We start from the raw sequence: 13,261 nt of genomic DNA on the forward strand, positions 1-13,261 counted from the left end.
CACTGTTGAGGAAAACATACATCTGTTTGCATTGGGCCTCAAATCTCTTCAGACCCTCCGCCTAGGACAGATTCTTCAAGCTTCACTTCAGTGATGTCCACATAGCCTGACCGACACCTGGAATTGGTCTCCAATCCTGTCTCCTCCAGTCTAGCATTCTGCCTTCTTTACTACCGAATCAGTTGAATAGTCAAAGGGCTTTTCAAATTTGTGTTAGAAGAACAGAAAGGGAAAGAACAGTAAAGAGAATTGGAAGGAGAGGGTCAGGGTTTCGAACGTATGTTCATAAAGTCTGCGGTGATTTGAAGGAATAGAGGTGTAGAATAAAAAGAGTTCTCTCTGTTCTACCTTCCTGAAGCGAATGCTTATTCTAGCATACTTAGGCAAGTGAACCCATATTACCAAACGCAGTCAGTCGATTCATCCATTTATTGAACGAAATGAATGGATGATTCAAATGTATTGAAAAATTCCGAGACTACTTGAGATATAATATCCCAAGTACTGATGGTTTCAGCGAGAACACTGAAGCATAGCCATTTTCTAGTGTTATGTCAAAACTTCCACTGATTCATCCAGTTCTCCATCAACGGAGCATCGATCGCCTTCAGCTCTCGCAAAGTCCTACTGGCAGCCTGTGTCTTCGTTGTTTCAGTCCATGGGCCAGCCTCCTCGATCGCTGCAACGCCCTGGAAGAAGTCCAAGATTTTGAGAGCAGGCTTGTCTTTGAGATCATCTTGGGTTGGACTGGTGAAGCTTTCCAAGGATTGAATCCAGGTTCTGAAATCCACGGGCTCAACATCGAAGAATTTCGTCACGGCCGGGATCAAAGATGGCCATTGTGTGACCTTGGGATTGACGATGTGGAAAGCAGCACACGGCTCATCCTCTTGTGTAATTCGCCGGGTTCGAACTGTCTCGGCAATAACCTTGGCAGTGACATCCTAGAAGTCAAGTGTCATTAGATTAATAGTGATCGGCATAGAAAAGATAGACCCGATACATACTACTGGGACCCACTGCACGGTAATGGAGCCCAAGGACTTGGGAATCTGTTTCAAGGTTTTGGATGTTGCGACTAACGACGGTAGCCATTCTTGCTTATTCCACATTCCCTTCTCGGTTGTTGGGCCACCGATCTGTCCAACTCGGTGAATACTCGTAGGGACGCCAACTCTGGCAGAGGCAGCGGCACAGATTCTCTCGGACACATGTTTTGACTCTCCATATCCCTGGCGAAGAACTGAGCTGGGATCATTGTAAATGACCTCCGGAATAGAAGGGCCTCGCTCAGGACTGTACCCTTCGATAGTAGAAATGGAAGAAATGAAATGGATATGGGCGGTCCGCTCGCTGGCAATGCTAAACTCGACTAACCGACGTACTCCCTCGATGTGGGTTTGCTCAAAGGCTTCGACTCGGTGATTGAAGTTGACCTTCCACGCATTGTGAATGATTGTGTCAACGCTCTGCAAAAGCTCTTCATATTTAGAATCTTCCAATCCGAGCCTTTCAGCCCCGAATTGAGCCTGGAGGAACTCCACCCGACGTGGGAATTGTTTGAAGGAGACGAGGCCCTTTTCTTGAAGGCTCGATAATTGCCTTGCGGCTGCATCTGCAGATCGGTTCAGGCAATAGATCTTGGTAACACTGAGATCTCGAAGAAGCTCGGACAGGAGATAGGCCCCAAGAGACCCAGTAGACCCCGTGAGAATGACTGCATGACTTTCTCCGAGGTCATCAGTATATTTTCCAACCAGGTCCGCAATTCTTGACTCTCGATCGCTCTCACTTTCTTCAACAACTTCTGCAGACCCCGAGTCTTGACCTTGAAGCAGACCAGAGACGTATTCAGTGAGTTGAACAATTGTCGGTCGGGAGTAAAGCTGTGGGCTGCCAAAGGCGGCGCCTAGGTCAGGCCGTGCTGACTGAAGCGAAGCTTGAAGGATCTGCCCTAGACGGAGAGTCTGAAGGGAATCGAGGCCCAATGCAAAGATGTCTGCGTTTTCATCAACAGTGGGAACATCCAAGATCTCCGACAGAGCTGCTGTAATATATACAGCAATATCTGGCCGTGTAGCCTCCTTGGAAAGCTGTGCAACATCAGCTTGGTCACCACCGGCGTAAAGCTTGTTGATTTCTTCTTCATAATCAGTCAGAACAGCCCGTCGCTTGATGGTCCCTTTGGGGGTGAGCTGGAATGGCTTTGAAGGGATCGAAACTCCAACGCGATTCTTCATCAATTGTGCATGCCCCGGAGCAGACTCATTGGCCTTCTTGACAGTAGGCCAGATTTCATTGATCAATTCATTCGCGTCACCATTCCATGAGTCCCAAAGGGGCTCCACCAAAACTGAAGACTGAAAGCGACCTTGTCCAATCACGACAGCTCGAGCAACTAGGGGATGTTCAATGATAGTATCCTCCATCGCAGTGGGGTTGAATTTCTCTCCATTGCTAAGAACGATAATATCATCTTTACGACCACTGTAGAGCCACAGATGGTCTTTCTTTGGGTGAGGGACAAAGAGGTCGCCGGTGTGATACTCTTGCTTTTCAGGATAGGTGTGAAAGATGCATTGGGCATCGCGACTCTCTGCACGGGGGATGACAAGCTCAAAAAAGCCATCTCCGGCGTCGCGCATTTCTAGCCCTGCGTTTGGATTCCATTCAAAGTACGCCCAGTCTTTCTTGTCCGCTGTTCTCAAGCCTCCAAGGAGTCCACATTCGCTCGATCCCAGTACTGTCTGCAGGTGTGTCCACTCTGTGATGCGGTTTCCCACTTCAGAGGCCAAAGGTGCACCTCCAAATGAAATCAAGTCAAAACTTTGCAAACACTTGACACCCAAATCGGACCCGACAAGTTCTTCCAAGATGGATGGAGCAAATATTGCCGTGGAAGGCTTCTTTTCTTCGATGATTTGGGCCAATAGCTCTGCTGTCATGGGCTTATCCGGACTCAGAACAAATGGAGTAGAGAAGAAAATCGGCGCTGTTATGTATATGATGCCCATGAGATGAAAGAAGGGGCTCATAGCAAGGCCAAGGGAGCCTTGCATGGCAGGGAAGTGCATACTAGGCGCCCTGTTCTCTGGCACTGGAAGGAAGCCAAGTCCGGATATGGCAATGAGATAGCCGTTGGTCATTGGAACCGGCTTGGGCATTCCTATTAGAAGAGTTAGTATATCCGTTCATAGATGGAGCTAAAACAAATGTGTAGGAGATAGGATGCGGAGGAGGAGAAGCGAGTGCACTGATAGATGAATGGATATGTGAAGAAGCGAAAGCTTCTGGAGGGAGAGACGATTGGGATATGCCCCATAGCGTACACAATGCGGGTCATTCAAGCGCTTGTTCATACCTGTCGTTCCCGAACTATGGATGTAGATTGCCACTCGATCTTCGGTATCTTCAGCCGGCTCCTCGATGGGAAGGGCTGGTGAGCTGTCATCAAATACCTCCCACAGATCAGGGGCTTCGTAAGATTTCAAGGCTTTATCAACAGCCTTCAGATCGCTAATCTGGCGGCTTCGTTCTGGGGTATAGACAATCTTTGTACAGCTGGTCGCATTCATTACGTGACGGGATGCTTGCTCAGAGTTTCTAGGCGATAGGAGCAATGCCTAGAAATGCGTTAGAAGAGCTTCTCCATGTCGAGGTAAAACAACTTACGGTGTGCCGCAATCTCATACACGCTAGGATAAATGCCACATAGCGAACATCATTAGTAGCAACATAGGCCAGGGTTTCTGGCTCGCTGGAAGGTGCCACATTCTCTTGAATCCAAAGGGCCAGGCGATTGGTGGCATTTCTTAGACCTGAAAAGGTAATATCTTTCCACCCCTGCGATATATCGGGCGAGATTGATTGAACACAATACAGCTGGTCAGGATGATTGGCAGCTATATCATCGGTAATGCGTAACAGAGTTTTCTGGACATGGCTGATGGACCCCATGATGATGAGAGAACTCTTATTGAAAGAGAAATGGATTTTCTGGAGAATGATGGCTGGGGTCTAGTTTTTTAAGCTTCATGAGAGCTTATGCTTTAACCATCTGCATGACCCCTCACGACCGACAGGAAATCAGTCAGCTCAGCTGCAGTTTTCAAGCCACACGAACCTCTCCATACATACATTTGAGGTAATAATCATTATGAGTGGATTGCCATACACGCGGGATCTCCATAACGATCCCTGCCAACAGGATCTAGGGTCACGCACAGCTTTGGAAGCAGGGAATATGTAAATCAAGAGCGACTTGGATTATGATATATCATAATTTGCCTGATTGTTGGTCAACCGTAGTGATGAAAGTAGAAAATTAATGTTTCTACTACGGAGTATACCCGCCTCATATATCATCTAGCTACCCAGTCTCCTACCATATCTTCTACCATATATCGTACATTCTTTCCAAAAGGTACACAGTGTACCCAAGTAATAGAGGGTTTGGTTGTTCCACTTCATAGCATATGCACATGCATCAAGCTCTTTATGGTATGATGCGGAAGAGAATCAGATCGTCTATAATAGGTGAAGATTGTGATCGATCATTTCTCTACTTGGTCGAAAAAGCATAATTCAACTCGCAGGAAAATGTCGGTGAACGTGCGCAAACACCTTCTTGCTTTTGCTGAATCACAAACCTAGTACATATGCAGCTACAGAGGAACCTGGTGTTCCAAAGCTCCAACATTACGTCTCTTGAATAACAATTAAAACTTTGGAGCAAATCAGCCCAGTGAAGCCTCTAAGACTCCGACTAGCAGCTTGGGGTGCCTATAGCAATTTCCATGCCAAATTCTACACCTACACCCCAAGCATGGGGCTTTCCTATAATAGGGCGATTGGTTCAGGATATTGTGTCGGCCCCACAACCGATTTCAATATGGATTTGAGTCGGCATTGTGAACGTTAGGTCTAGATAGCCAGTTGCCCTTGTTTTGTGGATGTTGTTAAAATGCTTCTGCCGGAGGCTTTAGGCCAGATACCAAGTCATCCACGACCGTTCCTGCTTCCTTTCCTCCTACAAATGTGTTGATTGAAGAGATCAATAATTCCTGATATTCGGAAAGCTCAGATAACTGAAAAATATCATTGATCGTACTATGGAAAGAGTATTTAGCCACATGCGGCTATTTTCCAGGAAGAGCTGACATGAACGGGTGATCTTGCAGCTGTGCCGCGGGGATCGATGAAGATGTGGCATAGTATAATTGGCCACGAAATTTAACTAGGCTGTTATCAACTAGTTATATTGACTGAGAAATGAGAGATCTGCAAACACCTGTGCACATTTCTCCCAGTCATGATAACATAGAAATTGGATAACTTTCCAACGGGCGATGAATACAAAAAACCTTTCACATTATTCTATTCCCCAATATTTCCCTCTCAGGCTGAATCTTTACCATACCAAAAAAAGACTTAAGAACATAATCTCAAATGTCTCAAAATTCTCAAGAGATTATTTGCACCGTCGGTGATGAGTTTATGGGTCCGAACCCTGAGGGATTTCAAGGTAAAAGAACATTGTTCTTGGATGCTGTTTTACTAAAGTTGTTGTTAATGAACCTTGAGTCTAGGCTTTGGCCGGGGAACCTATGAGGTCTTACAAGTCTTGGAGGAAGGCCCACCTTCTGTTTGCAAAGTACTGAAGTCGTACCTTTTGCTAGTCTGCTCTAATTGTCATAACAGCGGAAAGTTACATATTACGTTATTGAAGATCGGAAGCAACTTAAGGCATTGGAGACGGTGAAGCGTACACCTTGGGGGTTGGAGGAAATATAAAGATGGAATGTCTATATGGATGTACACCATGTGCTCAAAATCTGGGGATTTGATATACATACCTGCAAGTATTTACAAATATATATCCATACATATGTACAGCACGTGCGGGTCGCGAATTGACTGTTTAATCTGAAGGTAGTATGGTCAGTAAGAATGGCCAGGCTGATAAAGCACATGTGCAGGCATCAACATTAAAGTCCCTGAAATTGATTGATAGAGGCAATAAGAGTTTTCTGGGGCATTCCAAGGTTGTTTGTTTAGGAAATCGCCACTGCACTGCAACAGTGAAATGAACCCCAGGCACTAGGACTATCCATCGCCGATTTTAGGGGTTTGAACAAGATGGTCGGGTTTGCGATGCTTTTGCTTAATTTTCTGGATTAGTATTTAAATGGAGCCAGCGAGCTCGGAGAGGAGTCTCGGGAATTTTCAATGGCCATCTGCAAATCTCAAGACCTTGATTTCGGAGAAACCCAACCGTGGGGACATACCAAAAGGAATTTAAATTCTCGTTTCTCTGTGTATCACAATTTAAGGGCAACCGGGGTCAAGCAACGGGCTAAACTAGCGTCAAATGGTAGTACCCAATTGTCCAGGTTCAGAGCCCGGTTTACTTTCCGATAATCACGCATTTCAGGTTGTTCACTAGTTTAGTATGACCGCTCATTTTGCAGAAGATAGTAATTGAAACATAGGGATTAAGAAAATTTCACCTCCAGTCAAAGCTGATCGATTGGAAGCCCGAGTTAATGAGTCGCGGATCGGTTAGATGCAGGCTCCGGTCAAGCCAACCGAGTGCTAATGTATGACATAATAGTCGATTATGCAACAAAAAGGGGTCATGCTATTTTGGTGCCTATTTTTGAACTGGGTACCGACAAAAAAGGCCCGTTTGAATTATATCTAGCTTGATATAGAATGTCGCTGAGCAATAGAGGACTTGAACCATTACGTTCGAGGACCCATTAAAGGTATAAATGCCCGCTTCTTGTTCGAACCAGATCAATTAACAAATATTCTATCTTCAAACGTCTACACATATAAATAATAGATCAGTCAATTCTCGTGACTCAATATGCGTTTCGTACTCCTTGCCATTATCGCCATGGGCAGAGCTGTCATGGCCGACAACGAGGCCTCACCCGCCCCCAGCAAGGTATGATATACAAGGCTCCAGTGCTACATCTCCTCTAATTTATTGATATTTTAGCTCGCAACTGGCGCTGCTTGCAAGAAGGATGGAAGCATGGGAGTTTGTACGAGTAACTTTTGCTTGGTGCGTGATATCTTTGAGCATATGGGACCTGCCAGGGAGACTAATTTGAATACCCAGCAAATGCCGACGGATGACACTGGCGTTTGTCAGTAGATGGGTATTGTATCCATTGTCGGGGCTACGATTGGCTTACATTCAATGTGTTGGGAAGGGAGATTGAGATAGGCGACGTGGATATGTTGAAGTAATGCAATAGCATACATCTTCCTACTTCTTGACCACATGAGTTTGACTACGTAAAGCCTATGGTTCTTTCAATATCTGAGACCTTGGTGAAAACAAAAAAAGATTGCATTGTGGTGGCTTCATTCAAAGCAAACCAACGTTTGAGGAGTCAAATATGCAAACAAAAACGAGAAAACAAAGATAAACTCAAATCGCAGTGCCGAATTCGGGGCCCTTCATTTTCTGGACATCAGAGGCGCGGCAATCGCAGCCATACTTTTTGCGGAAGTCCTCTCGAAGGATCCCGCCGATTGCTTCCACTGCCGTTTCACTGGCCCGGATTTTAGCATATCGACTGGAGCTTCCAAATGACTCCGCAACAGAAATTCCGTGTATCATGACGGCAGCAAAAATGGTTGGCGGCTCGTTATCGACCACCGGAAGTTCACCCGACTTGAGACAGTAATCTGTGCATTCATAGACGTTCGTCAACAGGTTGTACAGATATGTCTATTTTCCAATTAGTGAGACAAAAGCGTTATAAAAGTGAGAGGATTAAATACTCACCGTCGGATGTTTGTTGGCAAATGTGTCGTAGAGGGACATGTCAACGAAGAAAGGCTTTATATGGCGCGTGAAGAATTCTTCAATGACCTTGTAGTCAAAGCCCGAATCAACGAAAATCGCGGCAAGGTATGCCTCAAGCATGTCCGGTAGACACTGTTATTGTTAGCAATTTTTTTTCCCTTGAAACTAGTCTCAACTGACTTTAGGGGAGTCTTTGGCCTCGATGAGCCAGTAGTCCATCGACCCATTGCTATTTTCTTCGGCGATCTGGATATTCTCGGCATACTGGGTGATGGATGCCTGGATAGGATTACTGAAGTGCAAAAGATGGCGATGAAATCCCAACTTCACTGAAAGTGCGCCAAGAAATTTGTTCGACACCATAGCCATCTGTATTCAGATCAGAAACTATAATGTTCGAATCAAAAGAGATAGAAATTACCCTGTGCTCAGTTAACCACTGCGGATCCTTGTCGGGGAACCGGCTAAACAGGTCCTCAACACAAACCATATCCAGTAGTGCATCCCCGAGGAATTCCAATCGCTGGTAGCAAGGAACCTTCGCCCAGTCACGCGGATATGAAGGATGGGTAAAGGCAGAACGGAGTAGAGCGGGGTACTGGAATCGATAGCCTAGCTTTTGGAAGATCTTATTAACAAGATCAATCTCAACTCCATCCGTGGCTTTGAGCTGGTAAGATGGCTTGACGTAGGATGAGACATAGTCGCGCCAAGACTTTCCGGTGTGATTTGGACTATCCACAAAAATAGTCACTGCTTCGACCGCTAAGTCAAATCGGTTCTCCTTCCCTCCTGTAAGCAATGAAGCACCTATGAGTGCCTCGCACACGTCCGCAATGGTCTTTTCTCCCAGGGTATGCTTGCCTTCGGATTCAAGATGCGCAAGGTAGTTTCGACCGTGAATAAGCTGGAGTCCTGGCGGATACCATGTGTGTCTGTAATGGAACGTTAGCTGTGTTTTGAAAACCCATAGGAAGTAAGGAACAAGAAGATACCGGGAAAAGCCGCGGCTGCGGATGTAGGCAAAGAGATTGATTTTTATGGCGGCATTGAACAAATTCCTATTGCAGACGAGGCACATCCGATGGACATGATAGTCATACTCATCGTCATCCGGCTTCTGACAGAAAAGCGAGATTGAGCTCGCCATCTTCAAGAAGCTGTCTCCGAGGAATTCAAGTCTCTCATAATTCTTCCCCATGCCTCGTTGCACGTGAATCTGAAGAGCGCGATGTTCTTCTGTGTTGTCTGAGTCCTTGGTGAAAGCTTCAATTGCATATTCTAGTCGAATGTTTAGGCCTAGATGCTGACATGCCTCCAGGATGATTAAGTAAGACTCGAGCTTGCTCATGATAGCAGGAAAGGCCAGACATGAAGTCACGATGGAGATAGGGATCTGGACCAGTATATCAGTGAACAAGGCTTTCTTTTCTGTCCAAGTGCTGAAGCTTACCGAAGAGATATTAAGTAGTTCGAGACAAATTGCACATCTCCCCACCTTTGTCATTTCCTCCTTTGAGGCCTTGTCCAGGAAGTTCCTTCGAAGACAAACTTCTTCCGCCTGAAATACCGGTTGATCCCAGTCTACCTTTTCTAGAGCCCTTCGTCGGGAGTTTTTGGAAAGACTCAACGAGTAATTCATAATGTCTTGCATCCATTTTCGACGAGTCGAATAAGACGGTGGGGGGTCTGACGGCCGGAGGGTAGTATCAATGCTCACTGGAAAGAATCGCCTCTTTCCGTCCCAGCCATCATAGATGAAACGATGCAAAAGAGAAGAAGGCTCCATATCCTTGGTCCATGTTATCTCGGGATGTTCCTTGATAAAGCATAAAGTGTCCCAGTCAATTATGTCTCGTGGCGAATCAATTGAATTGACAACCTTGACATCCGATCTAACTGGAGCCAGCCAGTACGGAAACTTCTCTAATATGGGGTCGAAGGTCTTATGAAAAACGTCACGGAAAACAGCGATTGTGAATTGGGAAAAACAGGATAGGTCTTCAGTGATGACAGAAAGCGGCATGTCAAGAACTATGGTCTGAATGATGGTTTGCTTGTTATCCTCTAAGTAAATGGGAAATTCTGGTATTCCCGGAAGTGGTACTCGGGTGAGGAGTATAATGCTATCATGGGGCCGGGAGAGAGGTTCCGTAGGACAAAGCTTGAAGACCATGCCATAAACTTTGTCGGGCAAGTTGCCCTGCATTTCATTCCAGATGGAAGGTTTGGTTATCATAGTGTACTTGTCGGTCTCTTTCGACAAAATCGCTAATTTGGCATTGCGCATGGCTGGGAGTCGCTTGAAATAGACTGATCTGAAGTTGTCATCTAGAAGGTTTTTTTTCCTAAGGAGGATGCATGCATCAAATGCAGCTGACTGTTTTGCCCTGATCTTTGTTGATTCCAATCCTCCTATCAAACCTCGGATTGGTGACTTTTCTGGTAGGATGACCTCGCAGAAGAAAGATCTTCCTATCGTAGCGGTGAAGAAAGTGACAGAAGCTGATGTGTCTCTCTCATTTTGCTATTTAATTTATTAGTCACGAAATTTTTCTTTATCATAAAAATTGACTTACTAGAGATGCTGCATAGCGCGAGAGGATATTAGTAGCGTGAGGATATGTCAATTTAGCTCCCGTAGCTTGAATGGTGTAGGTCCTCTTTCCTTCCTCTATTTCCAAGACTTGGGTTATATCGACCTCATCTCCTAGAAGGAGTCGGTCCCGAGGGAGCGCGTTGCAAAATAGCTGCATCAAGCTCTATTTGTAATATGTCAGCTAAGATCGATCGACGTTGGCCCAGTATGCTTACCTCTGCCTGTTGAAATTCTTGTAGACGCTTTTGATGTTGATCGTTTCCCATCTCAAGCATGTGCGCGTACTATAGTCAGTCAGTATAAGTGATAATTTGATGAGACAAATTATTCCGTAAGCATACAACTGACTCCTCATGCCTCGCACGACCCCTACTCTGAATATATTGAATCATAGTTTTATATAGATCGAATCTTATGCGTGTTAGCAAATAAATCAAAAATTCCGACCAGCTTCATATCTTACCTGACAACGAGATTGCAGTCCGGGATGTCAAGACCTTCTTCAGCAACTGATGTTGCAAACTTTGGAAAGCTTAGCTTCGACCCACGTTCTCATTTCAAATGTATGACCTACCAGGCAATTGATTTCACCTTTTCGAAATCTGACTAGGGCAAGGAACTGTTGACGGAACGTGGTTGTTCCTGTGGAATCAGAACTCCGTACCCCAACCAGCACACCAGGACGGAGGTTTGTGATTTTCAATCGCTCACACAGCTGTAGCAAAATCTTAGCCGTGTTTCGCCTTTCGGTGAAGACAATGCTTTTCTTGTCTAATGACTGGCGGAAATGATGGCCTAGGATACCGACGAGAATCTCCACCTTGGAGCTTAGTTGGCCTGGTTCCAAGGGGCTTTGGAACAAATGTCCCTTCACAGTCTCACAAGCTTCCTTGACTCGTCGAGCATCTCTCAAAATATCATCCACGGTGGTCAGGTTCTGGGTGGGTTCCTTGTTTATGGCGCCTTCAAGTTTCGGTATCACATCCTCTGCGAGAGCTTTCGCCCAGATTTGATCAGCGCACCAAATTCCCAGCTCTGAGCTGGCATCCCAAGCAAATCTAAGAACAGGTGCAAGAACTTTCATGTCCCCAAACTTATCTTTCATTTTCTTGAATAGCGGTGTCTCAAAGGGTCGCCCAAGTCTGTTGTAGGTCCATGTCTCTTCTGTTGGCTTTCTGATGATTGCACGCAGTGAAAATAGATTGGAAGTCGTTGCAATCTGGCTATCCAAAAGAACTTCAAGCTCCCTGTACAATGTCAGTTGGCTCATCCCTACTTGAGGGCCTTACGGCACTTACATGGCTGCCTCCACAATATCAACGTTACTATCAATGGGGGACGCTGTCATGCCAAAGATCTTTGGACGTTCTGACGAATCGACCTTGAGATAGGAATCACGAATAATTCTAACGAAGAAATTAGTTCCTAATGCTTCAATTCCGAGTTCAGCTGTTGATATTCTCACCGTGCATACGGATGTTTCTTCTTCGTGTGGTGCGCCTCGTCAAAAATTAACAGATTGATTTGTTTCATCCTGACAAATGCGTTGAGTAGCGCCTGGTGGAGGATTTCGGCTGTGCATACAATGACCATGTTTGCTTTGAGGTGCTTATTCCAGGCTTCTTGATCCCATAGGTCTAGGCCCATGGCTCCATAGAAATGGCTAACTTCTTGGTCTAGGTTGTTCCGGAGAACAGCCGCTTGTTGAAAAACTAGAGTAACGCTATCGACCTGATTTCTGTCAATATCACTCTTCAGTTGATCAATGCATGCGATGCTTACCAGGAAGAAGGCTACACGATGCTGCTTGCCAGCGGAGCGGTCGATCAGCTCTTGTTGCAACATATGTTTGAGCAAAAGCACCGCAATCAGGGTCTTTCCAGAGCCTAGTTGCTTGGTTAGATTCTTGTGAAAAGTCCCAAGAGATTGAAATCTCCTACCAGTATCAAGAACTGCAATGATATTGCGTGTCTTTGCTCGCTCGAACAGTTCAATCTGATAAGCTCGTGGATCCAGGATCTGGGCCCCAGAGCCTTTCTTGGCCACCAGGCTGGCTATGGTGAGTTCATCGTCCGGCTTATCACGAAATGCCTTTTTGGTCTGTTTAATTGTATCTTCTCGTGCTCGTCGAGAAAGACTAAATGCAGATTAGCTTAGATAATACAAGTCAGTGTATTCAGAAGACTGACAGGGCCTCAAACTGCATATTCTGGGTTCGTCGACCTTGAGAGGGTGGAGGGGCCTCAATGTTCTCATCTTCACTTTCAGATTGCTCGGAATCACTGTGAATGGGGATGTTATCCCGGGTGTTTTCATGCGCCATGTTGTTGATCAGCATGAATGTTTTCGAATTCAAGGGAGGAAGTCAGGACATATGTTGAGAACTTGAGAGGTCAAGATAGTTGCAGAAAGGAAACTTTATACTTGATAGATGAAGATATAATTAGACTCAATGAAGCCAGAAGAAAAGCCTTGAATTGTCACTAAAGGGCTACTGGCCTAGTTTGAAACGCCTGCAGAGGGGAAGGTGAAGATGAGAATGAAGGTGAAGGTGAAGGTGAAGATGAAGGTGAAGATGAAGGTGAAGATGAAGGTGAAGGTGAAGGTGAAGGTGAAGGTGAAGGTGAAGGTGAAGGTGAAGGTGAAGGTGAAGGTGAAGGTGAAGGTGAAGGTGAAGGTGAAGGTGAAGGTGAAGGTGAATTAAAGGGACAAGGTGGAAAAATATCGTAAAGATTATTTTTGTAATGGCATGCCTGCATTTAATAAATATCAACTCATATGTAAGAATTTAACACGGTATATAATTGATCAAAATCAAGAGATATGCAGCATTTCAA

General features: G+C 45.4%; 3 protein-coding genes across 3 annotated transcripts; 1 reads left to right on the forward strand and 2 right to left on the reverse strand.

Annotated features, from left to right (window-relative positions):
- Positions 1-554: 554 nt before the first annotated feature.
- Positions 555-3,957, reverse strand: N7520_011274 (uncharacterized protein; the record flags this gene model as incomplete). Its single annotated transcript, XM_057145207.1, has 4 exons — positions 555-944; positions 1,008-3,166; positions 3,362-3,623; positions 3,673-3,957. The coding sequence occupies 4 exons, from the start codon at positions 3,955-3,957 to the stop codon at positions 555-557; spliced, it is 3,096 nt and encodes a 1,031-aa protein (XP_056990961.1).
- Positions 3,958-6,871: 2,914 nt separating this feature from the next.
- N7520_011275 (uncharacterized protein) lies at positions 6,872-7,165 on the forward strand (the record flags this gene model as incomplete). Its single annotated transcript, XM_057145208.1, has 2 exons — positions 6,872-6,952; positions 7,007-7,165. 2 exons carry the CDS (start codon positions 6,872-6,874, stop codon positions 7,163-7,165), a joined length of 240 nt encoding a protein of 79 aa, XP_056990962.1.
- Positions 7,166-7,444: 279 nt separating this feature from the next.
- Positions 7,445-12,762, reverse strand: N7520_011276 (uncharacterized protein; the record flags this gene model as incomplete). Its single annotated transcript, XM_057145209.1, has 16 exons — positions 7,445-7,747; positions 7,805-7,957; positions 8,006-8,194; positions 8,247-8,760; positions 8,821-9,221; positions 9,279-10,352; positions 10,405-10,587; positions 10,640-10,708; positions 10,766-10,835; positions 10,888-10,946; positions 10,999-11,671; positions 11,723-11,830; positions 11,890-12,155; positions 12,207-12,310; positions 12,365-12,561; positions 12,614-12,762. The coding sequence occupies 16 exons, from the start codon at positions 12,760-12,762 to the stop codon at positions 7,445-7,447; spliced, it is 4,512 nt and encodes a 1,503-aa protein (XP_056990963.1).
- Between the last annotated feature and the right edge of the window lie 499 nt (positions 12,763-13,261).

The sequence above is a fragment of the Penicillium odoratum genome, assembly GCF_028828045.1.
Source record: "Penicillium odoratum strain IBT 22623 chromosome Unknown utg000008l_segment0_segment0, whole genome shotgun sequence".
Taxonomy (NCBI): domain Eukaryota; kingdom Fungi; phylum Ascomycota; class Eurotiomycetes; order Eurotiales; family Aspergillaceae; genus Penicillium; species Penicillium odoratum.